This window comes from Lissotriton vulgaris, chromosome 3_1 (assembly GCF_964263255.1).
Source record: "Lissotriton vulgaris chromosome 3_1, aLisVul1.2, whole genome shotgun sequence".
NCBI classification, from domain to species: domain Eukaryota; kingdom Metazoa; phylum Chordata; class Amphibia; order Caudata; family Salamandridae; genus Lissotriton; species Lissotriton vulgaris.
Genome location: NC_141689.1, coordinates 466038198 through 466064417, shown reverse-complemented (window position 1 = coordinate 466064417; position 26220 = coordinate 466038198). Strand labels below are relative to the sequence as shown.

Below are 26220 nucleotides of genomic sequence, written 5' to 3'. Positions count from 1 at the left end.
AAAAGAGCCATCGAGGAGGTGCCTCCCTCTCAAAGGGAAAAAAGGAGTCTACTCCAGATACTTTCATGTCCCCAAAAAAGACCAAGAGGACAAGTACAGACCCATCTTGGACCTTCGCCTTCTAAACAGGGTGGTGGTCAAAGAAAAGTTCCGCATGTGGGCTCTTCATCAAATATGTCCACATCTTCAAGTCGGGATTGGATGTGTTCGGTGGTTTTGCAAGACGTGTACTTTCACATTCCAATCGCCCTTCGCCATCAGAAGTACTTGAGATTTGTGGTAGGAAGCAAGCACTACCAATACAAAGTACTGCCCTTCGGGCTCAAGTCAGCACCACGTGTCTTCACCAAATGCATGGCAGTGGTTGCGGCTTATCTACACAAGCAGGGGCTCTTCGTCTATCCATACCTGGACGACTGGCTCCTAAAAGGCCCATCTCCCCAACAGGTACTTAGCGACTTTCACCTGTGCCTACAGCATTTACACAAGCTAGGCCTCCATGTGAACATGGAGAAGTCTGTCCAGAAACCGACCCAGAACATCCACTACCTGGGAGCAGTTCTGGACACAAGTTTGGGAAAAGCGTTTCCTTTGGAGGAGAGGTTAACATCTATGATACAGAAATGCAGGAATCTCCTCCAGACTCGATATCCAACAGTCAGACAGGTAGCTTCCTTTCTGGGCTCCATGGCGTCCTGCATTTTTCTGATACCAATCACCAGACTGAGAATGCAGCCTCTGCAGCAAGCTCTAGAGGACCAATGGGATCAAGCGACAGGGAATTGGGAGGATCGGATCCGTCGGTCCCAGACAGCGAGGACTTCCATCCTGTGGTGGACTCGCCCGCAGAATGTGTTGCGGGGAGTGCAGTTTCACCAACCTCTTCCAACACTGTCCGTGGTCACAGACGCTTCTCTAGAGGGCTGGGGGCACACATGGGGTGCCTTCAAATTCAAGGTCGATGGTCAACTCAGCTCCAAACCTACCACATCAACATGCTGGAACTTCAGGCAGTTCATCTGGCTCTCAAAGCTTTTCTTCCAGCCATAAACACCGACTCAGTCCTAGTTCAGACAGACAATACTACCACTATGTTCTATCTGAACAAACAAGGAGGCACACGATCTCGCCCTCTCTCCCTGGAGGCTCAGGCGATTTGGCACTGGCTTCTGGCTCGAGGCCTATCAGTAGTGGCAGTGCACCTTCCAGGCGAATTAAACACCAAAGCAGACGCACTCAGCAGGCACTTCGAACATCTGCCAGACTGGGTGCTAAACGACGAAGTGGTGGAAGAGCTTTTTCGTTGTTGGCTCCTGAGGTCCTGCAATATGGGCATCTGAACTTGCCTCACGTTGTTAAGCACTGCGCCATAAGGAGGCCTTCTGCGCAGGGGGGGCGCTCCTGCGCAGGAACGACTCAGGCACTTTCAGGGCAATGCTGCGTCAAAACCCTGCGCCTGCTTGAAGCAGGCGTAGGTCTTGACGCAGCATTGTGCAGATGGTGTACCCCTGAGCCTTGCTGGAGCTGCGTCGCGCTTGCGACGCAACTATAGCAATGCGTCACATTTCCGGCACAGATGCGTCACGCATCTGTGCCGTTTTTGCACCATGGTGCGCCGCATTATAAATGCGGCGCTCCATGGGTGGCGGAGCTGTGGCGCACGTTAACTGACGCATCCCTGGGGATGCGCCAGTTAACATAAATCTGCCCCTAAGGGTATCAGGAAGACGGATCAGCTGTTTGTGAACTATGGTTCAATGAGAACGGGCTTTCCAGCGGCCAAGAGATCCATCTCAAGATGGATTGTCTCCTGCATTAAATTGGCCTATCAGCTTGCAAGCCTTTATTGGTGTCACCTAAAGCGCATTCTACTGGAGGGAAAGCAGCCACAGTAGCTTTCCTACATGACATTCCTATGTCAGAGATATGCAAGGCTGCAACCTGGAAATCAGTTCATACCTTTACGAGGCATTACTGTCTAGAATCTGATTCCAGGGCCGATACTCAAGTAGGGCAAGCCTCCTTGAGGAATCTGTTTGGGTAGCCTATTGCCTGCTCTGGCTTGTTGATGAGATTACTGTCTTGTTATTCCTTTGCCCGCAGGGATGAGATGAGGCTCGCTATTCTATTCTAATGCTTATGACTATTGACGAGGATCCCCTGGAAGAGAAGGATTAGTTACTTACCTGTAATCCTAGTTCTCTTCCAGGGGTATCCTCATCAAAGTCATAAGCAACCCTCCCGCCTCCCCGGGCAAAGGACATTCGTTGATGAGGGGATATTGTTAATCTATTTGTTACATGGTTTTTCAGTCTCCGAAAAGAACAACTGACCTAACTGTCACCCCTGAGGCATGATCGGAAGCTGCGGGTCATGAGTGCCTTAAAGGCACGGTGTCAGTATTTAGTTGCATGCAGTTACAGGTTAGCTTTTCAGTCTTTTTAGACTGTGTATTTGCAATGCAGCCTGGGAGCTTTCTATGCTTTCAGTGAGTTATAAGAATTTCTACTGCTTTCTAAGCATTAAAACAGTTTCTAAACAATCTTTGGTGTTGTTTCTCATGTTTCTAATGCAGATGTTCATGTATGGTGGAAATTCTTTACAGCATAATTCAGCTCTACTGTTTATTTGGCTGCAATTGCTTATTTATATATATATATATGTATATATGAGTATATATATGTGGGGCACATATAATATATTGTTTCCGGGGTCCCGCGCATGGGCGGGAATATTCTAATGCTTATGACTTTGATGAGGATACCCCTGGAAGAGAACTAGGATTACAGGTAAGTAACTAATCCTTACCTGATATCAAAAATAACTGCCAAACAGATGAAATACATGAAGTATACGGTTGAATATAGAACGGAGCTTTGTGACGTATAGAATTATGTTGTTAGCATACAATGAGATCCTGTTCTACCAACCCCACCACCACCACCCCCGGGAGATTTCTCTTATACGCGGATCTCCCCTAACCCATGTTGTCATATGCTCCATTGCTATGGCAAAGAGCATGGGGGAGAGCGGGCATCCCCGCCTCATGCCCTTGTGCAGTGTCACTTGTTTGGAAACCACTCCATTCACTCTAACTTTTGCTAGGGGTTTCGCATATAGCAGTTTAGCCCACACACAAAAATTGGGACCAAGGCCCACACGGTTCAGGACCGCAAATAAATATTGCCATTTTGTGCTATTGAAAGCCATATGTGCGTCTAGGGACATCAGTACCACACAAATGTGCCTTTAGTGGTGTGTAGCACTCCATAAAGTTGTCGTAAATTTAGTCTAGTACTTCAATGGGGCATAAATCCAGAATGGTCTGGATGAATGATGGTGGTTATTGCTCTGGTGAGCCGATGTACTAGAACCGTGGCCAGGATTTTGGCCTCAGCATTTAGGAGCGAGACCGGTCTTTAGGAGGCACACAGCTCCCGGGGTTTTCCTTGTTTAGGCATGACTACAATGGCTGCCAGTCGCTGGTCTTCTAGATAGCTATTCCACTCCAACGACACCCTGAACATGTCTACCATATGTGAGGCCAACAGCGCTGCAGTACTATTAATATAGTTCAATTGGTATGCCATTAGGTCCGGCAGCTTTGCTCGATTGCAAGGCTCTTATCACACCACAGATCTCATCCGTGGCCATGTCTCTATCAAGGTCTTCTCGGTCCTGTAGGGTTATGGTGGGCAGGTTCATCTCCTGCATGAGCTCTACGCAATCTGATTGTAATCTTGTCATGGAGGACCTATAGACTTATTCATTGTAGTTTGCAAACTCAGTGGCTGTTTCTTCTCCTGTCCTACAGTATTCTCCATTTAGGGTTTTAATCTCCAATACCCAGTTCCTCTCCCTGTCTCGCTTTTCCAACAGTGCCATCAATTTAGCTGCATTGTTTCTTATTTCATAGATTCTCCTCTTGGACGCCCTAGCGTGATTTCTGTCTCGTTCTAGCTGGCCCTTTCCAGAGCTTCGTATTAGAGCTTCTGTTCTTTCTTTTTAACTCCAGCTACAGCTTGTGCATGCCCTCTTAAAACGATCTTGTAGGCCTCCCATAAATTGCAAGTCGAGTCCACTGTCCCTACTTTCTCTTGAAAATACTGTTCCTTCTGTACTCAAATCTTGTCTCTGGCTTGTTTATCTTTAAGGAGTCACTGGTCAATTCGTGGAGGTAGTGTATGTGTTCTGTTGGGTCCCAACATTTCCACCTCTACTGGTGAGTGGTCAGATATACCCCTCGCTCTGTGTATTTCCCCTTTAAAGTGACCCACCCCGGTAGATTGCGTTAATAAGTAATCTAGGGCCAGATGTAGGAGCCCTAATACCTGTCGGAAACGGCCGATTTCGTCCGTTTACGACCGGTATTAGGCTTTTCAGATGTAGGGGGTCTACCGAATTGGTAATTTTACCGATTAAGTAATTTTACCGATTCGGTAAATATACCGAATCGGTAAAATACCGAATCGGTATATTTACCGAATCGGTAAATCCATATGTAGCGGACACTCCTAAGAGTGCCACATGCCCTTAAGAGTCGGTATTTTACCACACAATCCTATTGCGTGGTAAAATACTGGATTCAGGTGTGCATGCACATCTGTGTATGCACACCTGTGCCATGTGACACACAGACATGCCCTTAGGGCATGTATGTGTGCCACATGTCACACAAGCCTGTACTTGGGGTGCTAGAGGGTGTCAAAGTGACACCCCCTGCTCCTTTGCAGTATTTGGTATTTACCGATTCGGTAAATACCGATTCGGTATTTCCCATTGATTCCTATGGGCTTCAAGGCCCATAGGAGTCAATGGGCAATACCGAATCGGTATTTACTGAATTGGTAAATTCCGAATCTTACAGATTCGGTATTCCTAAATTTGGAATTACCTAAATCTGCCACTTTCCCATTTACAGACTCTTAAATACCGATTCGGTAAAATTCGGTATTTAAGAGTCTGTAAATGGGAATTACCTACATCTAGCCCCTAATTGGGAAAAACCCCTGTGTGGTGCAGAAAAGAAGGTGAATTGTTCCGCAAGGGCATCGTGCTCCATCCTGAGGTCCACTACCCTAGAGTGTCACCAAACATTCTCAGGGCGTTTGACCTATCTCTCTCCCTGCTTTCGATATCCTGTCTATCTGGGTCCATTACTGCGTTCCAGTCCCCACCCAAAACTAATGTTCCCTGTGGGAGCTCTATGAGCAATGAGCTTGTTTGGCATTGTCATAGCATACATTCTGGGTGGTATACAGACTGAACCCTCCCACACCCCTTTGAGGGCCACATATCTGCCCAATTGGTCCCGCCATATTGTTCTAGGCACAAAAGCTGTGTTAGCTTTAGCAAGTATCCCCACTCCCCATGACCCTGTGGTAAATCCTGCATGTGATTTGTATCCGAATCTGTATAACGCTCTACAGGGGCGGCCAATCAAGTGTGTCTCCTGCAGCATTACTATGTCAGGTGCTTGCCTCCAAATATATTGAATTACCATTGTACCTTTTAGTTTGTTGCCTAGCCCATTCACGTTCCAGGTCATGATTCTCAGCACTCGTTTACCCGGGGCAAGTTGAGTAATCTGAGTCTGTCGGTATGTGTCATGGGTCTGTGAAGTCATCATATTTATTTAGTAGTGTCCCTGTTCGTTTCTCTGTTATCTTATTGGACGTGCATTGAGGTGTGTTCCTGACCCTTCCCAGTTTCCCCATGTATATCAGATCTGAACATCCGTTGACCAAAGGAGTAACACCTCCTAACATGCGAACTTTAAACCTAACCCCACAGAACTCCCCCATCCCTGCTACCCTGCATGGTGGTACTGAAACCTCCCCATCCCCAATCTGTAGAGCGCCTGTCGGCCCAAAACTGACACTCCAAACATCAGGGTGGGCTTAATCCAAACATGAGCTTGTCGGCCCACCTCCCTGTCCCTCCCCCGAAGAACTGTTCTGTCTTTTGATTTATCAAACAATTTAGGCGTTCTGGTTATTATGGGAAGTTAAGTGATTAAAAGATTGAAGAAATGTTTAGCCCATAGTCTAATCTGAGCATCCAGAGTTCAGCTGGCTTTCCCTCTCCGGAGGTTGGGATTTAGTTACAGCTCCATGGTCATTCATGAATCTGCTCTGTGTCACACACCGATCCTGCACTGTTTCACTGCCTCTCTTCCATTCTCTCTAGTGACTGGAGAGCCAGTTTTCTGAGATGGTTCACGGTCAGTGCTCGCCGCCGAGGGCGCGGGTGGCCCCAAAATTCTTCAGCCTCCTTGTGCCTCACCGCTGATTCCATAAGGAGTGTGTACTTGTCTAATTTAGTTTGTTGGCTGCCCCGTGATCCCGTGCCCCAGTCATGGCTCAACTCCTCCAGACCTGTGGTCAGGGGCACTCTCTCAAGGGGGGAGCCCAGGCGGACACCCGACAGTGTTCCCCGTTACCTGCCCAGGTAAGTACTTTGTGCCTGGCAACCTGTGGGGGCTCTCACCTCGCACCCCCCAATCAACCCCTCTTGCTCTTCACCACTACGATTGTGCTTATCGGCCAGTCGCAGTGTCCCCGTGATCAGCTTGTGCTCTGGATTCCTCCCAATGTCATATGCCAGTGTCCTGGATCCATCGGTACCACTGCAGTACAGGTCTATTTGTGTTTCGGTCACACTGCCTCACCTCCCATGTATGTCTCTATATTGTTTTTGAATGCAGATTGCTTTGGAGGCCTTTGTTTCATCAGACCCAATGCCTTTTGTGTTGGCCTGGCCCACACCGGCAGTTTCTGCACTCCTTACGGCCACAACGTTATGCCCTGGGGTGAGTTTTGTCTTCAGTTTTAAGTGCAGGTATGCCTTTCTCAGTCCACCCCTTGCCCCGCTTCGTCGGATTTGGGCCTTTCTTCCGTTGGCCTCGGCTGTCACAAAGGCCCGCCCCGGGCCCCTCTGCTCGCTCTCCCACGGGTCTCTCGGGTATTTCCTCCGATTGTTCGATTGGGCAAACCCTGCCCCTCAGCCCACAGCTCAGGTACAGGCTACGCAGGGCCACGGCTCCAGGACCGGCTCTCTTTGCGGCTGGTGCACTGTTGTTACGGGTCATGCACGACCTGTCAAGGTGTTGCTGTCTCCGGGCCGTGTTCCTGCGTTCTTCTTACCTGCTATTTCCCTGTTTAAGGATCGGTGTTGGATGGACAGGGGGATTAACAAGGATGGCTCAGCAGAGCTACTCTATTCGGCAGCCATTCTGCATGGCAGCAAGCCACGCCCCCAAGGTGAATTAGTTTTACACGGCGGGCGAATGTGACAGTAATGTGCCTTTTTAAATTCAGGGAAGGAGTCATTCTGCAGGATCTGTTAAGTTATTCTACCCATTTATAAAGCCAGTGAATTGCTATTTGTGGGTAAGCATAGGAAATGGGACACCCAGCAGATTTGAGACAGAAATTGACTGTACAGATGATTACTAAGCATTAGTTGATCACAAACCTACTGTAAGACCCCTACTATGGGCAGTACATTGGTGCAATGCCACTCCAGTTTTATGGTCACTGTGTTGTTGTTACATAACCTATTGAGCAGTAGTACCCGGAAGTTACTAGCAGTACCCTGATGCAAAAAACAACACCCATTGTGCTGCAGTCTTTGGTGTGAAATTATACCTGCATTCTACACCAGCGCACTGTAGAAAGGTTGTTAAACAGCATCAAATACAGCAGACTGGTCCAGCTATCCATAGCTGTCCATGTTATCCATAGATGACAACGCCATCTATGTCGATGTTCATGTTTGAGTAGTCCCAGATACAGATGAGGGCAGATTTGTCACCTCTCCCATTACACTAGCCCGTTTGGAGCCTTGATTGTTTTCACCCATGAATTTAAAGAGCTGAATGAAGGCTGCTATTTTAACCAGTTTTCCTTATCATGGACCATTGGAGAACTGTTTGTTTTTCGCTAGGTCTAATGTTTCAAGCTTGTTGTTAGTTATTGGCCTTATGTGCGAGGTTGTGAGAAAATATGCAATTGAACAGGTTGCATTTGCATTTAAAGGCTTATGAAAGGCAAGATGTCAACTTATTTGCCAGAGGCCTTCAACAGTTCCTTGGGAGGAAGAGAGCTGCCTGATACATTTTAGCACAGTTCATATTCAGTGTGATAGGTTTAACATATTAATGTCACTATATCTCATGTTAATTTCGATGAATGTCCTATTAATAAATGTATTTTTCTTATTCATTTGTACATGTTTTATATTCACTTTAAGTTTGATTCATTTTAGGTTTTATCAGATTTATTCAATGTGACATTTGTTTCAAAGCATGAAATTCTTTTAATACATGTCATGTATTTCAACATGGGCTATGATAACTTTGGTCCCATTTCCTGACCCTGTGCCGGTGCCTCTAAGCATGCGTCACTGTTTTACCACAGTTCGCCACCCATCCAACCAGTCCCAGGCCTCCTCAGGGGTGTTGAACTTCCACACCTTTACCTCGGCACTCACTCGAAGTGTTGATGGAAAGAGCATGGAGTATTTATTCTTCTTTGCCCAAAGGGCTTTTTTCAACTTCCAGAAAGGTCCGTCTTGCTTGTTGCACTGTTATAGTGAAGTCAGGAAAAAAGATGACTGTTGTGTTGCCCACTTTGAGCTGTGGGCCACCACAGGCGACCTGAAGGATCACATCCCGGTCACGATAATTGAAGATACAGGCAATAATTGGTCGTGGCTGTGTGCCCGGGACTCTATGGGCCCTTTCTACTGATAAATAGTTTGACAGGCCTCTTGGTTGATGCGATTTCAGTATATGGTCTTCCACTTACAGGTCTACCACTGGGCCCTCCGCCATCTCCGGAACCCCAATAATGCAAACTTTATTACAGTGTGAGCGACCCTCCTGATCTTCTAGATTGGCCTCTAGCACTTTGGTTCTAGTGGTGAGCTCTTTGACTTTCTTCTGCAGTGTTTTTGTGGCAGTTACCAGGATATTCGTGACTTCCTCGACTTCCTTTACTCGGGAGCCAGGTTTTTGGCAGTCTGCTCTTAGCAGTGAGACTTCAGATAGCACATAACTTCCTGCAATGTGGGCTCTTTGGCCGCCGAGGGCGCGGGTGGCCCCAAAATTCTTCAGCCTCCTTGTGCCTCACCGCTGATTCCATAAGGAGTGTGTACTTGTCTAATTTAGTTTGTTGGCTGCCCCGTGATCCCGTGCCCCAGTCATGGCTCAACTCCTCCAGACCTGTGGTCAGGGGCACTCTCTCAAGGGGGGAGCCCAGGCGGACACCCGACAGTGTTCCCCGTTACCTGCCCAGGTAAGTACTTTGTGCCTGGCAACCTGTGGGGGCTCTCACCTCGCACCCCCCAATCAACCCCTCTTGCTCTTCACCACTACGATTGTGCTTATCGGCCAGTCGCAGTGTCCCCGTGATCAGCTTGTGCTCTGGATTCCTCCCAATGTCATATGCCAGTGTCCTGGATCCATCGGTACCACTGCAGTACAGGTCTATTTGTGTTTCGGTCACACTGCCTCACCTCCCATGTATGTCTCTATATTGTTTTTGAATGCAGATTGCTTTGGAGGCCTTTGTTTCATCAGACCCAATGCCTTTTATGTTGGCCTGGCCCACACCGGCAGTTTCTGCACTCCTTACGGCCACAACGTTATGCCTTGGGGTGAGTTTTGTCTTCAGTTTTAAGTGCAGGTATGCCTTTCTCAGTCCACCCCTTGCCCCGCTTCGTCGGATTTGGGCCTTTCTTCCGTTGGCCTCGGCTGTCACAAAGGCCCGCCCCGGGCCCCTCTGCTCGCTCTCCCACGGGTCTCTCGGGTATTTCCTCCGATTGTTCGATTGGGCAAACCCTGCCCCTCAGCCCACAGCTCAGGTACAGGCTACGCAGGGCCACGGCTCCAGGACCGGCTCTCTTTGCGGCTGGTGCACTGTTGTTACGGGTCAAGCACGACCTGTCAAGGTGTTGCTGTCTCCGGGTCGTGTTCCTGCGTTCTTCTTACCTGCTATTTCCCTGGTTAAGGATCGGTGTTGGATGGACAGGGGGATTAACAGGGATGGCTCAGCAGAGCTACTCTATTCGGCAGCCATTCTGCATGGCAGCAAGCCACGCCCCCAAGGTGAATTAGTTTTACACGGCGGGCGAATGTGACAGTAATGTGCCTTTTTAAATTCAGGGAAGGAGTCATTCTGCAGCATCTGTTAAGTTATTCTACCCATTTATAAAGCCAGTGAATTGCTATTTGTGGGTAAGCATAGGAAATGGGACACCCAGCAGATTTGAGACAGAAATTGACTGTACAGATGATTACTAAGCATTAGTTGATCACAAACCTACTGTAAGACCCCTACTATGGGCAGTACATTGGTGCAATGCCACTCCAGTTTTATGGTCACTGTGTTGTTGTTACATAACCTTTTGAGCAGTAGTACCCGGAAGTTACTAGCAGTACCCTGATGCAAAAAACAACACCCATTGTGCTGCAGTCTTTGGTGTGAAATTATACCTGCATTCTACACCAGCGCACTGTAGAAAGGTTGTTAAACAGCATCAAATACAGCAGACTGGTCCAGCTATCCATAGCTGTCCATGTTATCCATAGATGACAACGCCATCTATGTCGATGTTCATGTTTGAGTAGTCCCAGATACAGATGAGGGCAGATTTGTCACCTCTCCCATTACACTAGCCCGTTTGGAGCCTTGATTGTTTTCACCCATGAATTTAAAGAGCTGAATGAAGGCTGCTATTTTAACCAGTTTTCCTTATCATGGACCATTGGAGAACTGTTTGTTTTTCGCTAGGTCTTATGTTTCAAGCTTGTTGTTAGTTATTGGCCTTATGTGCGAGGTTGTGAGAAAATATGCAATTGAACAGGTTGCATTTGCATTTAAAGGTTTATGAAAGGCAAGATGTCAACTTATTTGCCAGAGGCCTTCAACAGTTCCTTGGGAGGAGAAGAGCTGCCTGATACATTTTAGCACAGTTCATATTCAGTGTGATAGGTTTAACATATTAATGTCACTATATCTCATGTTAATTTCGATGAATGTCCTATTAATAAATGTATTTTTCTTATTCATTTGTACATGTTTTATATTCACTTTAAGTTTGATTCATTTTAGGTTTTATCAGATCTATTCAATGTGACATTTGTTTCAAAGCATGAAATTCTTTTAATACATGTCATGTATTTCAACATGGGCTATGATAATTACAAAATCAAACGTCTTTTCATCTTGTCATGTTAATTTAAACATGTTATATTCTTTTCAACATGTTCTTATATTAATTCTAATCTTTATTAAATGCATCATTTTAATTTCAATGTAGGTTAAATTGATTAGAGCATGTCATTCTTTTTGAGATATCTCCAACATTCGATCAAGTGTCACGTTCATTTTAATGCATACCTTATTCATTCCATTGCTTACTATATTCTTTTCGGCAATGACCATATTCATTTCATTGTGGTTATCTATATTATTAAACAAGTATCATATCCATTCCGTGGTCGTACTGGGTTTGATGCATGCTATATTTATTCTGCCGAAGACATAGTTTCTGTGGACCCGATTACGATGTCATTTGGAAACTGTATCGAACAAATCAGTTCTGGACTGGTTTCCAAATGAATTGGGTCCTGTGAGTCCTGACGACCGATTACGATGCTTCCCGACATTGTTCGGTTGGACTCGCATTGACTTCAAAGGGAGCTTGTTTTCCGAAAGCGAACACCGGCTCCCATTGACAAGAGGGGTGGTTGGGGATAACCTTGCACCCTGTGGAGGGCACCCCATGGTGCCTTCCACATTGTGCATGGTTGGGAATTGGGGTCCCTTGGGTACACCCACAGGCTACATGTGTACGCCTCGGGGTAAAAGGGGGCCTGCAACGGGCCTCCAGAGACCGATTCTGAAAGCTGTTTCATCTCAGGCAAACCGAATTGGAACGGCTGTACGAAACGGTCAACAGTACGATTCGACTCCAAAAGGCTCGGACTGTCCCAATGCCTTTCGGAACCAATTTGGACTGCTCGAACAGTTTCCGGGCATTATAATTGGTTGTTGGGAAACTGGACGATTCGGTCGGGAACAAGAGTTCCAAATCGGATTCTGCAATACCGAATCCCATCCGGAGCCCTTCCTAATGACATCATAATCAGGCTCTATGTGTTAAATTTACTTCTAGTGTATGCTTTGTCTCCAATGCACTGCAGGAGGCGTTACTCTGTAACTTTTATATGCATAATGTCCTATAAAAAAATCACGATGAATATCTTTTAATGTAGAACTTTTGTTTTGCATTTAAAAAAGATTTGGGCAAAATTGAATAATGCCATTGAGCTACTTTCTCTTAGTGTTTTATATTTAAAAGCAATTTTAATTTCCATAAATGCATGTAAAATAATTCAATTAGACCACTATGTTAAACGTTTGTTATATTTGGTAGAAAAAGCTGAACAATATATTATTATCCCAAGGTACTCTTCGTTCAGATCGTGTACATCCTGCTGGAAATTTTACATTGCATGATCTTATGAGTATCCTTCCACTTGTGGATCCAGTCCTGGTAGTTAAAATAAGAGGAGATGTCCTATTGAAAGCTCTGGAAAATGGAGTCTGTCAGTTCCCAGCTCTTGATGGAAGGTATGTTATTTTTCGTCTCCAGAAAAATCGGATCACAGTGTAAAACAGAGATCTTTATTAAAACACTTCATCCCCGGGCAATTTGATAACATTATCTACTTTTCTCCACTGTAACAAAAATTATTGTCATGCACCTTGAAGGTTGAGGAACTCTAATCAGGCAAGGTGTTTGTTTACGCCCTTCTCATCTATTCTGAAGGCAGAATAATGACTGCTTTGGGTTATCATAACGTAATGGCTAATTTCAGTACTTCTGGGATGGATGGATGATGAAAATGACATTTTTGTCCATATTGCCACTCCATTTCCAAAATCTTTTAACTTTCACTGGCAAGGAAATCAACTAGAAAAAGAAGAACAAACTCACTGAGGCCATGGGCTTGGTCCATTCTCTGATAAAATCACGTCTAAGAAGCTAGGTTAATCAAATTCTAAATTATACATGTAAACCTTTAAATATGTCTCTGAGCATTTTTTGTCCATCCATTGATACATCTATCCCTCAATTCCAATCTGTTGTAAAGTAGAGAGCCGAATTAAGGACCGCAATAGGCATGGGGGTTGATTGAGCCAGGAGGAGCGCACTGGGTGCTACTTGTCAAAAGGTAATATATACCTTGTTAGAACATGAAATATTCAATGGAGTAAAATCAGGTTTTCCTCCAAGGCCTTTTATTTTATCTAATTTGGAGAAGTGTTTGGGGACATACTATATTCTCAGACAACAGTTGTATTGCTCTGGCATATTCTTTTTCAAAATTGTGGAATTGTTGGTCATTGCATGTTGCTACACTCCTGCATTATGAGGATTGTATTGTATTGTATTGTATTAACGGACTTTTGAGCTTAAAAATTCATTGAAATCATAAACATTACAATATTTCTCCTTATCATGTGGTGACTCTAGATAATTGGATTAACATGTCATTCAAAGTAGGGTTATCGTCTATTTATGAGATTCTCAAGTAGGAATCTGTAAAAGTTGCTGATGTTGAAGAAGACGACGAGTCATCAGAATGGGTGAATACTGTGGAAGATCATTATGGAGACCCCCTTTGCCTACATCATGCATAAGTTAATTGAAATCTGAATCCCTGTTAGTACTATCAAAGGGGCGTCTCGGATGTACCCTTACTTATAGAAAGTAGACGTATGTAATAATATTACACTGGTGTTGGAGAAGGAGTCACGGCAACATGTTGTAAATCCTCTTATACCGACTATTCAGCAGGTATATTGAAACATGGAGATTTAACAGGTTCTAGAGATTCAATGTGTGATGGTGAAAGCCTTAGACTATCCCTGGGAGTCTGTTCAGCAGAGCTTTGGCGACTTTGCATTACTTGTTTGTGGTTTAAACTTGTGTCATGCCGTCAATGTCGATAATTATGCTGTCCTTGATAGCTAGCATGTTAGCACCATTCCTTTCACTGAATCCAAGGCCCTCGATTGACAGGAATATTGATGATTAGGACAATGTTTTTTTACCTTTTTTCAATTTTCTCTCCCTTGATCTCCCTGCATAGAAGCTGTGAGCGGAGTAAAACAGTAACACTGGAGCTTCCTTGGAGGTATTAACTGTGTACTTTTTTCCTTGGTCCTGAGCTCTTCCAAATTCCCCCGCAGTCTGGTACCTTTTCTTTTTTAGCAAAATTCACACTTATTGAAAGAATGGGAGACCACACAGACCTTATGAGGGTCTGTAACAGATTTGTGAACGGACTTCTGCTTTAAATGTGAGCATCAGAGCAGAAAGGTGGAAGAAATCGGGCATCAGTAGTCATGAAGGAGTTAATCTAGTTGAGGATAGTGCCCTGAATGCCTGAAAAATTCCATACTCCAAAGGAGCGTGGATGACGAACCATATCAAAGCCAGTAGACGCACCAAAAAGCAGGAGTGCTGCTACTCTTTCAAATTTGCAGTACCTTGATGTCACCATGTATTAAGATTAACACTGACTCTGAGTTCCTAAATGGACAGGACACTGTCCTGGATACCAGAGACCAATTTATTCTGTTAATAATGATGATAATTGAATGTAGACATCTCTTTGAGTCACTGTGCCTAAAGGAGAGCTATTCCATAGGACCATCATGGCGACACTCCCCACCCCCCCAGCACATAGCATGCATGCAAATAAATACACACCACACAAATTTTGTTATGGGAAAAACTGCTGCAGGTTTCTTACATACAACGTTACGTAATATGGTGGGTTATCTTATGGGCGATCCAAGGGCAGGCAGCATTCTCGCCACCTGCCTGCCTGATGAGCCAAGCAGCACTGGGGCAAAGTTCGTCTGTGCTGCCCCTTCTGGTGATCCTCTTCCCAGATCACGTGACACTTCTTACTCACGCCCCTTTCAGGGCGGAGCGTAGCAAGGCAAGCGGGGCGCCGACACGGTTTCCAGGAACCTCACATGAGGCTCCTGGGCTCTGGCACCCCCATGTGCCGTGCAGAGGTACTCTTCTGTGCCCATTTGCTTCCAGATCGCCTTGTAACTCCACCACAGCTCTGGTGGCGGCCACCGTTGCCGACAGAGCCCCCACCAAAACTGCTCCTTTCTCCCTGCAACTTCCCATTTACAGGCCCCCTGCCAATCCCAGGGAAGGGATCCCTCCCTACTGGGGATAGATGGACCCATCTAAATCCCAATAGCCCTTGGCATTACACACTAGTGTCTAATTAAACCAAAGGCCCTTCTAGCCTGTGAACTTGTGCCAAGAACTGTTCCTCATATGAGAAAGTTCCACTGCCCCACATGACTGCCCTGAGCCAGCTCTGGGTGGAGCGGAATCAGACACTATGGCTCACAAAGCCCCCGGAATATGCTGATCTCACCTAACTGCCGTCCAACTAGCACTGTGTGTCCTGCACCTTGTGCCCCACATCTGAGGTGCAGCAGCCCCCCTGTTAGCTGACCGCTCCCACATCCGCCTGCCTTCCTTGGGCTAAAGGGCTGGGAGGATTATACTTTAGCCTTAGCACGGTCCTTTTGCTTTCTGAATAAGGACACACCCGGGTGTGCTGACTAGGAGTAAGTGACAGTGAGCAAGGGAGGTCCTCATGCCCTTTGTCCGGTGTCCCTTGGTCCTAATGGGGAACGCCAGCTCACCTCCCTCTGTGGAGAAACTCCCAAAGGCATGGCTGCTTAGAGGAAGTCTGGTTTATACAGTGCCCACTGACAGTTAGATGGAGCCTAACCTTACGGATTGACTAAGTCATACTTCCCCCTCCCCTAGCATGTTTACGAATAGGGGGGCGGGAGCTTCACACTGCCCAAACTGAGCAGCCTCCAGGGTGGAAAATAACCTGCCCCGCTGATTTTAAATTGTTGAACACTGGACGTGGCAAGTGCTCTATTACATAGTCATTCGTGCTTGGCACCTTGTTCCCCCATTTCCTAGGACGGCAGCACAGGATGACCTTGAACAATCAGCTTGGTGTGCTACCCCAAAGCGTATCGGTCACGAGAACCTAAAACGCCCACAATTGTCACCTGGGCGTACTTAAATGAGATCGGCTCCACACCGCTGTAAGGCCAGAAAAATTGTATTCAATCTATCTACTGGTTTATGCCACTTGGTAAATAACCCGCCCCGCTGAATTTAAATTGTTGAACACTGGACGTGCCACGTGCTCTATAACATAGTCATTCGTGCTCGGCACCTTGTTCCCCCATTTCCTGGGACGGCAGCACAGGATGACCTTGAACAATCAGCTTGGTGTGCTACCCCAAACCGTATCGGTCACGAGAACCTAAAACGCCCACAATTGTCACCTGGGCGTACCTTAAATGAGATCGGCTCCACACCGATGTAAGGCCAGAAAAATTTTATTCAACCTATCTACTGGTTTATGCCACTTGGTACCCCACTGGTTACAGCTTTGTATTTCTGTGGCGCGCGCGGGTCCCCGGGGCATGCTGACGCTGATAACTGGTCTAGGTAAACACTCGCTGATGTATCACTAACTGCCCTTATATGGATTGAAGGAATGCTCGGTGATTCCTAAGGACTGTGGACATAATACTCCAACCCCGTTGCCCCCAAAGTTTGGGATATGCCAAGAAGTAATCCTGTCCTTCAGGTACCTCTACGCCCGCATTGACTATCATGACTTTGGGACAGCAGTGTCAGACAATTGCCCCTTCCCGACTCGGGTTCTGCCCCTAGAAGGATAAACAGGGAGCAGACAGGTCTGGTGGAATCAGGGGGAATGTTACATGCAACATGCTCTCTTCAGGAATATCAGGACTCCAAAAGGTCCATAATACCTTGTAGCCATTTGGCTCTAACGCAGTTTTTACCAAACTTTCTGCACCACAGCACACTTGTTAGCTGACAACTACCACAGCCCGCCAGCTTCCCAGGTGAAAGCGTGAGTGAATGTGTCTCAACTGAAGTGATCTGACACCTGCCCTTAGCTGTAGAGGAACCCAGTGTAATGGAACCTGGTTCTACATGGTGCCCACCGATGTTTCCCCCGGAGGCCCTCGTAGCCAATTGCCCACTGCCGTCTCAGTATTTTGCAGTGCCTCTTTCTGTGTAGAAATTTGTGAGTGTAAGGTTATACTTTCCCACCCGTGGGCTAGTAAACGTGTCAAAGGTAGACTGGTAATTTGTGGCTTCAGGCATTACCTCTGGATATATGCTACCAAAACCTGTGCACGTACCACAAGTCATTACCATTGGCTTTAACAATGCTTGTAAGTTGCCTCAGATAACTGAAGCCATGATTCTGCCTTCGCTGACTAGCATATTGAAAGTGCATCTCTTCTGCCCTGGTGTGACTGTCACCTAACATGTTGAACATTGCAATAAGTGTCTCCCTTCAATGAGTAGCCAGCTCAGCCGCAATTTGGACCCTCACACTGAACAACTTCCGCAACAGCCAAACAGGACACCTGCACGAAGTCAGATGGCGAACGCAGAAAGCGGGAGCCCTTTGGAAACGGAATAGTGACACACCATCCCCGCGTTGGAGACAAAATGTACCTCGATGTACTGCGAAAGGGGGATCCTGCGGAGACAAAGTACTTTCTTTGCCAAACATAGCCTGTCCGTTACTATTGTCTATATTAGTATAAAAGGTGAACCATGGTATTATCACTAATCAAGTCTGTGATATCATATTCGCAACCGCTGGCATATTTCTCATAATTCATCCAATATGACTAATAAAGCACCCTCCTCCGTACCTTGTGTGATCTTAGGCCAACTTTGGAGTGGGCAGGGACCTGGGAAGTATAATTGACTGCATGGACGATGCTGCCAAAGTGATGGGTGAGAAGGATGCCATACTTGCCGAGCCCCCACCAGCACCGACGACCATTTTACCCTTTGTCCTCATTAGCCCATTCAACAGTAGGACATCGAGGAGGGCCACATGCATAACTCCTGGTGGCCAAGCACCTTCTTGCGGCGCACGCCACCCAGTCGCCCAGCAGGACCCCCAGGTTTACACCGACCATCCCACCACTAAAGGAAAGGCACCCTTGGCCAAGCACCTAAGCATGGTGTAGGGGAGGTGCTCTAATACTGTGGATTAGGTGTAGTAGTCTTTCACACTCCCGGGCCACCCCAAGATATCACTCATGTTATTTGCTCACAAGACTTGGCGGCTACTAGCTAGTTTCCCCGTGCAACCCCCTCTTGCCATCTTGACCAGGGTAGGCATGAGGATTACTCAGCCTGCACCATATTTAACTAGTGTCTTAAAAAGACTTTTGTCGTGCTGCCGTCACCTACTGATTAAGGCCCTGCACTAGAAGCTCTCACTCCGGCGCTGGATTAAAACAATTCATCTGGAACGATGCTTTAGCATGGTGTGCTACATGGTTCTGCCTCCTCAGTCATCACATCCAATTATGTAATCAACACGCATCATCCTACCCACTTAAACTTGAACTATGGACTCAAAAGTCACTTCAGGAGACACCGCCCCTGCCCGGGAACGGCTGAGCTCTCCCCAAACCTACTGATGTTAAGTGCGAATCAACGCAGACACTCGCCTCCTCTCTCATCATTGGCCGCTCGCCCTTGCCAGCCTCATTGGGAGACTAGGGTGTTAAAACCAAAACATGGGACTACACATGACTTACACTTCTAACGAAAGTAGCACTACACCTGCACAAGCCCCACTATTGGCTTTGTCAATGCTTATTGGTTGCATAAGATAAATAAGCCACAATGATAGCTTTGTTGTATAGCCTATTGAAAATGCATCCATTGACTCTGGACTCAGCCAATCCGGCCGTGCACCCTTGCTTGGGTAGGGGGGAGTCCGCTAATGCTGTGGAAGGTGTAGAAGGGAAATTCTCACTACCGGGGCAAGCATTGGAATTGCGACTAAATAGCTTACAGGGGCAATGCACTGAAAACCTTTAGCGCTGTTGTGCTAGGCAAAACTGTTGCATCACCGGGCCCTTACAGCATGGATCTGAGCGACACCCAGATTCCTAGGGCAGGGTAGTACCCCAGGACCGGGAAGGGGTGTTCCAATTTGGGGCTTCAGAACACCCAAGCATGCAGTCGCCTCTCCTATCAGCCTCGCAACATTCACTTACATATGAGGGACGATGCACGACTTGGTATGTCAAGAAACACCAGCGCAACTTGGTATGATTCCAGCTCTCGCGGTGAGCAGATGGGAAGGTTAAAACCTTGGACCTACTTGACCTTGTCCTAATGTCATGCTGCAGCTGCAGCCCCCAGCGGTGTAGTGGTGCACCCCGCCAGAACAGCAGTCCGTGGTCATTAACACGCGCACCAGAACACTGCTACAACACCAACTAGGGTTAATAAATACTTAACTATAACATGTTGTGCAATAGCTTCCGTTTGAGTCACCCAATGCAAGAGGTTGGCTGACCGAACTGATATAAAAACCTTACCAGCATCTGTCTACCACATTTCCATCTAGCATCCTCATATTGACCCGGTGGGGCTCGGACGCAAGCCACACAGCATGAGGCAGAAAACTGAGCCAAGCATAGGCACCTAGCTTTATAACTTCCCAGCCTGCGATTCGAAAGCAGTGGATTCCGTGGAACAACTATTGGTAACTGACTGACTCATCACGTTGTCAACAAAGGTGCTTTCAGCGCCCCTGACTTCCTGGCGGCGGAGTCAGCACTGTGGCGCACTGGCCCCTAAAGTGTGGGCCCGAGACTTAAACCGATTCAGAAAAGGGGGTAGTGATGAACAGAGTGTCTGAATTAAGCAGACCACTCTTACCCAGTCCATAGATCAGGGCGTGATCCATCACCGTTATTTAGCTCACTGCACCATCCCAGCTCAGAACCTGGCTATATGCAAATCAGTCTGTCCCTGGCCCAGTGCATCATGGGAACAGGGCAGACTAAACTACCAAGCCAATTCTTCACCAGAAAGGAGACAAGCTTCCGGGGGCCGGTTTCTGGCATTTCAGCCGTCGTCGGCCCGGCTTGCTTGAATCCTGATGGTGCAGTGAGCAAGGGACTCATGTCTGAGTATACCCTGCCACACCTATAGTGGCCAAAAAAGATTCAGAAAAGGGGGTAGTGATGAACAGAGTGTCTGAATTAAGCAGACCACTCTTACCCAGTCCATAGATCAGGGCGTGATCCATCACCGTTATTTAGCTCACTGCACCATCCCAGCTCAGAACCTGGCTATATGCAAATCAGTCTGTCCCTGGCCCAGTGCATCATGGGAACAGGGCAGACTAAACACCAAGCCAATTCTTCACCAGAAAGGAGACAAGCTTCCGGGGACCGGTTTCTGGCATTTCAGGCGTCGTCGGCCCGGCTTGCTTGAATCCTGATGGTGCAGTGAGCAAGGGACTCATGTCTGAGTATACCCTGCCACACCTATAGTGGCCAAAAACGATTCAGAAAAGGGGATGGTGATGAACAGAGTGTCTGAATTAAGCAGACCACTCTTACCCAGTCCATAGATCAGGGCTTGATCCATCACCGTTATTTAGCTCACTGCACCATCCCAGCTCAGAACCTGGCTATATGCAAATCAGTCTGTCCCTGGCCCAGTGCATCATGGGAACAGGGCAGACTAAACTACCAAGCCAATTCCTCACCAGAAAGGAGACAAGCTTCCGGGGACCGGTTTCTGGCATTTCAGCCGTCGTCGGCCCGGCTTGCTTGAATCCTGATGGTGCAGTGAGCAAGGGACTCATGTCTGAGTATTCCCTGCCACACCTATAGTGGCCAAAACCGATTCAGAAAAGGGGGTGGTGATGAACAGAGTGTCTGAATTAAGCAGACCACTCTTACCCAGTCCATAGATCAGGGCTTGATCCATCACCGTTATTTAGCTCACTGCACCATCCCAGCTCAGAACCTGGCTATATGTAGATCAGTCTGTCCCTGGCCCAGTGCATCATGGGAACAGGGCAGACTAAACTACCAAGCCAATTCTTCACCAGAAAGGAGACAAGCTTCCGGGGACCGGTTTCTGGCATTTCAGCCGTCGTCGGCCCGGCTTGCTTGAATCCTGATGGTGCAGTGAGCAAGGGACTCATGTCTGAGTATACCCTGCCACACCTATAGTGGCCAAAAACGATTCAGAAAAGGGGGTGGTGATGAACAGAGTGTCTGAATTAAGCAGACCACTCTTACCCAGTCCATAGATCAGGGCTTGATCCATCACCGTTATTTAGCTCACTGCACCATCCCAGCTCAGAACCTGGCTATATGCAAATCAGTCTGTCCCTGGCCCAGTGCATCATGGGAACAGGGCAGACTAAACTACCAAGCCAATTCTTCACCAGAAAGGAGACAAGCTTCCGGGGACCTGTTTCTGGCATTTCAGCCGTCGTCGGCCCGGCTTGCTTGAATCCTGATGGTGCAGTGAGCAAGGGACTCATGTCTGAGTATACCCTGCCACACCTATAGTGGCCAAAAACGATTCAGAAAAGGGGGTGGTGATGAACAGAGTGTCTGAATTAAGCAGACCATTCTTACCCAGTCCATAGATCAGGGCTTGATCGATCACCGTTATTTAGCTCACTGCACCACCCCAGCTCAGAACCTGGCTATATGTAAATCAGTCTGTCCCTGGCCCAGTGCTTCATGGGAACAGGGCAGACTAAAATACCAAGCCAATTCTTCACCAGAAAGGAGACAAGCTTCCAGGGACCGGTTTCTGGCATTTCAGCCGTCGTCGGCCCGGCTTGCTTGAATCCTGATGGTGCAGTGAGCAAGGGACTCATGTCTGAGTATACCCTGCCACACCTATAGTGGCCAAAAACGATTCAGAAAAGGGGGTGGTGATGAACAGAGTGTCTGAATTAAGCAGACCACTCTTACCCAGTCCATAGATCAGGGCTTGATCCATCACCGTTATTTATCTCACTGCACCATCCCAGCTCAGAACCTGGCTATATGCAAATCAGTCTGTCCCTGGCCCAGTGCATCATGGGAACAGGGCAGACTAAACTACCAAGCCAATTCTTCACCGGAAAGGAGACAAGCTTCCGGGGACCGGTTTCTGGCATTTCAGCCGTCGTCGGCCCGGCTTGCTTGAATCCTGATGATGCAGTGAGCAAGGGACTCATGTCTGAGTATACCCTGCCACACCTATAGTGGCCAAAAACGATTCAGAAAAGGGGATGGTGATGAACAGAGTGTCTGAATTAAGCAGACCACTCTTACCCAGTCCATAGATCAGCGCTTGATCCATCACCGTTATTTAGCTCACTGCACCATCCCAGCTCAGAACCTGGCTATATGCAAATCAGTCTGTCCTTGGCCCAGTGCATCATGGGAACAGGGCAGACTAAAATACCAAGCCAATTCTTCACCAGAAAGGAGACAAGCTTCCGGGGACCGGTTTCTGGCATTTCAGCCGTCGTCGGCCCGGCTTGCTTGAATCCTGATGGTGCAGTGAGCAAGGGACTCATGTCTGAGTATACCCTGCCACACCTATAGTGGCCAAAAACGATTCAGAAAAGGGGGTGGTGATGAACAGAGTGTCTGAATTAAGCAGACCACTCTTACCCAGTCCATAGATCAGGGCTTGATCGATCACCGTTATTTAGCTCACTGCACCATCCCAGCTCAGAACCTGGCTATATGCAAATCAGTCTGTCCCTGGCCCAGTGCATCATGGGAACAGGGCAGACTAAACTACCAAGCCAATTCTTCACCAGAAAGGAGACAAGCTTCCGGGGACCGGTTTCTGGCATTTCAGCCGTCGTTGGCCCGGCTTGCTTGAATCCTGATGGTGCAGTGAGCAAGGGACTCATGTCTGAGTATACCCTGCCACACCTATAGTGGCCAAAAACGATTCAGAAAAGGGGGTGGTGATGAACAGAGTGTCTGAATTAAGCAGACCACTCTTACCCAGTCCATAGATCAGGGCTTGATCGATCACCGTTATTTAGCTCACTGCACCATCCCAGCTCAGAACCTGGCTATATGTAAATCAGTCTGTCCCTGGCCCAGTGCATCATGGGAACAGGGCAGACTAAAATACCAAGCCAATTCTTCACCAGAAAGGAGACAAGCTTCCGGGGACCGGTTTCTGGCATTTCAGCCGTCGTCGGCCCGGCTTGCTTGAATCCTGATGGTGCAGTGAGCAAGGGACTCATGTCTGAGTATACCCTGCCACACCTATAGTGGCCAAAAACGATTCAGAAAAGGGGGTGGTGATGAACAGAGTGTCTGAATTAAGCAGACCACTCTTACCCAGTCCATAGATCAGGGCTTGATCCATCACTGTTATTTATCTCACTGCACCATCCCAGCTCAGAACCTGGCTATATGCAAATCAGTCTGTCCCTGGCCCAGTGCATCATGGGAACAGGGCAGACTAAACTACCAAGCCAATTCTTCACCAGAAAGGAGACAAGCTTCCGGGGACCGGTTTCTGGCATTTCAGCCGTCGTCTGCCCGGCTTGCTTGAATCCTGATGATGCAGTGGGCAAGGGACTCATGTCTGAGTATACCCTGCCACACCTATAGTGGCCAAAAACGATTCAGAAAAGGGGATGGTGATGAACAGAGTGTCTGAATTAAGCAGACCACTCTTACCCAGTCCATAGATCAGGGCTTGATCCATCACCGTTATTTAGCTCACTGCACCATCCCAGCTCAGAACCTGGCTATATGCAAATCAGTCTGTCCTTGGCCCAGTGCATCATGGGAACAGGGCAGACTAAACTGCCAAGCCAATTCTTCACCAGAAAGGAGACAAGCTTCCGGGGACCAGTTTCTGGCATTTCAGCCGTCGTCGGCCCGGCTTGCTTGAATCCTGATGGTGCAGTGAGCAAGGGACTCATGTCTGAGTATACCCTGCCACACCTATAGTTGCCAAAAACGATTCAGAAAAGGGGGTGGTGATGAACAGAGTGTCTGAATTAAGCAGACCACTCTTACCCAGTCCATAGATCAGGCCTTGATCCATCACCGTTATTTAGCTCACTGCACCGTCCCAGCTCAGAACCTGGCTATATGCAAATCAGTCTGTCCCTGGCCCAGTGCATCATGGGAACAGGGCAGACTAAACTACCAAGCCAATTCTTCACCAGAAAGGAGACAAGCTTCCGGGGATCGGTTTCTGGCATTTCAGCCGTTGTCGGCCCGGCTTGCTTGATCCTGATGGTGCAGTGAGCAAGGGACTCATGTCTGAGTATACCCTGCCACACCTATAGTGGCCAAAAACGATTCAGAAAAGGGGGTGGTGATGAACAGAGTGTCTGAATGAAGCAGACCACTCTTACCCAGTCCATAGATCAGGGCTTGATCCATCACCGTTATTTAGCTCACTGCACCATCCCAGCTCAGAACCTGGCTATATGCAAATCAGTCTGTCTCTGGCCCAGTGCATCATGGGAACAGGGCAGACTAAACTACCAAGCCAATTCTTCACCAGAAAGGAGACAAGCTTCCGGGGACCGGTTTCTGGCATTTCAGCCGTCGTCGGCCCGGCTTGCTTGAATCCTGATGGTGCAGTGAGCAAGGGACTCATGTCTGAGTATACCCTGCCACACCTATAGTGGCCAAAAACGATTCAGAAAAGAGGGTGGTGATGAACAGAGTGTCTGAATTAAGCAGACCACTCTTACCCAGTCCATAGATCAGGGCTTGATCGATCACCGTTATTTAGCTCACTGCACCATCCCACTCAGAACCTGGCTATATGTAAATCAGTCTGTCCCTGGCCCAGTGCATCATGGGAACAGGGCAGACTAAAATACCAAGCCAATTCTTCACCAGAAAGGAGACAAGCTTCCGGGGACCGGTTTCTGGCATTTCAGCCGTCGTCGGCCCGGCTTGCTTGAATCCTGATGATGCAGTGGGCAAGGGACTCATGTCTGAGTATACCCTGCCACACCTATAGTGGCCAAAAACGATTCAGAAAAGGGGATGGTGATGAACAGAGTGTCTGAATTAAGCAGACCACTCTTACCCAGTCCATAGATCAGGGCTTGATCCATCACCGTTATTTAGCTCACTGCACCATCCCAGTTCAGAACCTGGCTATATGCAAATCAGTCTGTCCTTGGCCCAGTGCATCATGGGAACAGGGCAGACTAAACTGCCAAGCCAATTCTTCACCAGAAAGGAGACAAGCTTCCGGGGACCATTTTCTGGCATTTCAGCCGTCGTCGGCCCGGCTTGCTTGAATCCTGATGGTGCAGTGAGCAAGGGACTCATGTCTGAGTATACCCTGCCACACCTATAGTTGCCAAAAACGATTCAGAAAAGGGGGTGGTGATGAACAGAGTGTCTGAATTAAGCAGACCACTCTTACCCAGTCCATAGATCAGGGCTTGATCCATCACTGTTATTTATCTCACTGCACCATCCCAGCTCAGAACCTGGCTATATGCAAATCAGTCTGTCCCTGGCCCAGTGCATCATGGGAACAGGGCAGACTAAACTACCAAGCCAATTCGTCACCAGAAAGGAGACAAGCTTCCGGGGACCGGTTTCTGGCATTTCAGCCGTCGTCTGCCCGGCTTGCTTGAATCCTGATGATGCAGTGGGCAAGGGACTCATGTCTGAGTATACCCTGCCACACCTATAGTGGCCAAAAACGATTCAGAAAAGGGGATGGTGATGAACAGAGTGTCTGAATTAAGCAGACCACTCTTACCCAGTCCATAGATCAGGGCTTGATCCATCACCGTTATTTAGCTCACTGCACCATCCCAGCTCAGAACCTGGCTATATGCAAATCAGTCTGTCCTTGGCCCAGTGCATCATGGGAACAGGGCAGACTAAACTGCCAAGCCAATTCTTCACCAGAAAGGAGACAAGCTTCCGGGGACCAGTTTCTGGCATTTCAGCCGTCGTCGGCCCGGCTTGCTTGAATCCTGATGGTGCAGTGAGCAAGGGACTCATGTCTGAGTATACCCTGCCACACCTATAGTTGCCAAAAACGATTCAGAAAAGGGGGTGGTGATGAACAGAGTGTCTGAATTAAGCAGACCACTCTTACCCAGTCCATAGATCAGGCCTTGATCCATCACCGTTATTTAGCTCACTGCACCATCCCAGCTCAGAACCTGGCTATATGCAAATCAGTCTGTCCCTGGCCCAGTGCATCATGGGAACAGGGCAGACTAAACTA

At 47.7% G+C, this 26220-nt stretch overlaps 1 protein-coding gene across 1 annotated transcript in view; it reads left to right on the top strand.

Moving 5' to 3' along the window:
• Positions 1-26220, top strand: part of LOC147726626 (5'-nucleotidase-like) — a 1080701-nt gene that overhangs the window by 453347 nt on the left and 601134 nt on the right. Inside the window, exon 5 of the mRNA XM_086962959.1 lies at positions 12476-12641. Coding sequence (XP_086819085.1) covers positions 12476-12641 — 166 coding nt within the window. The remainder of the gene's footprint in view (positions 1-12475; positions 12642-26220) is intronic.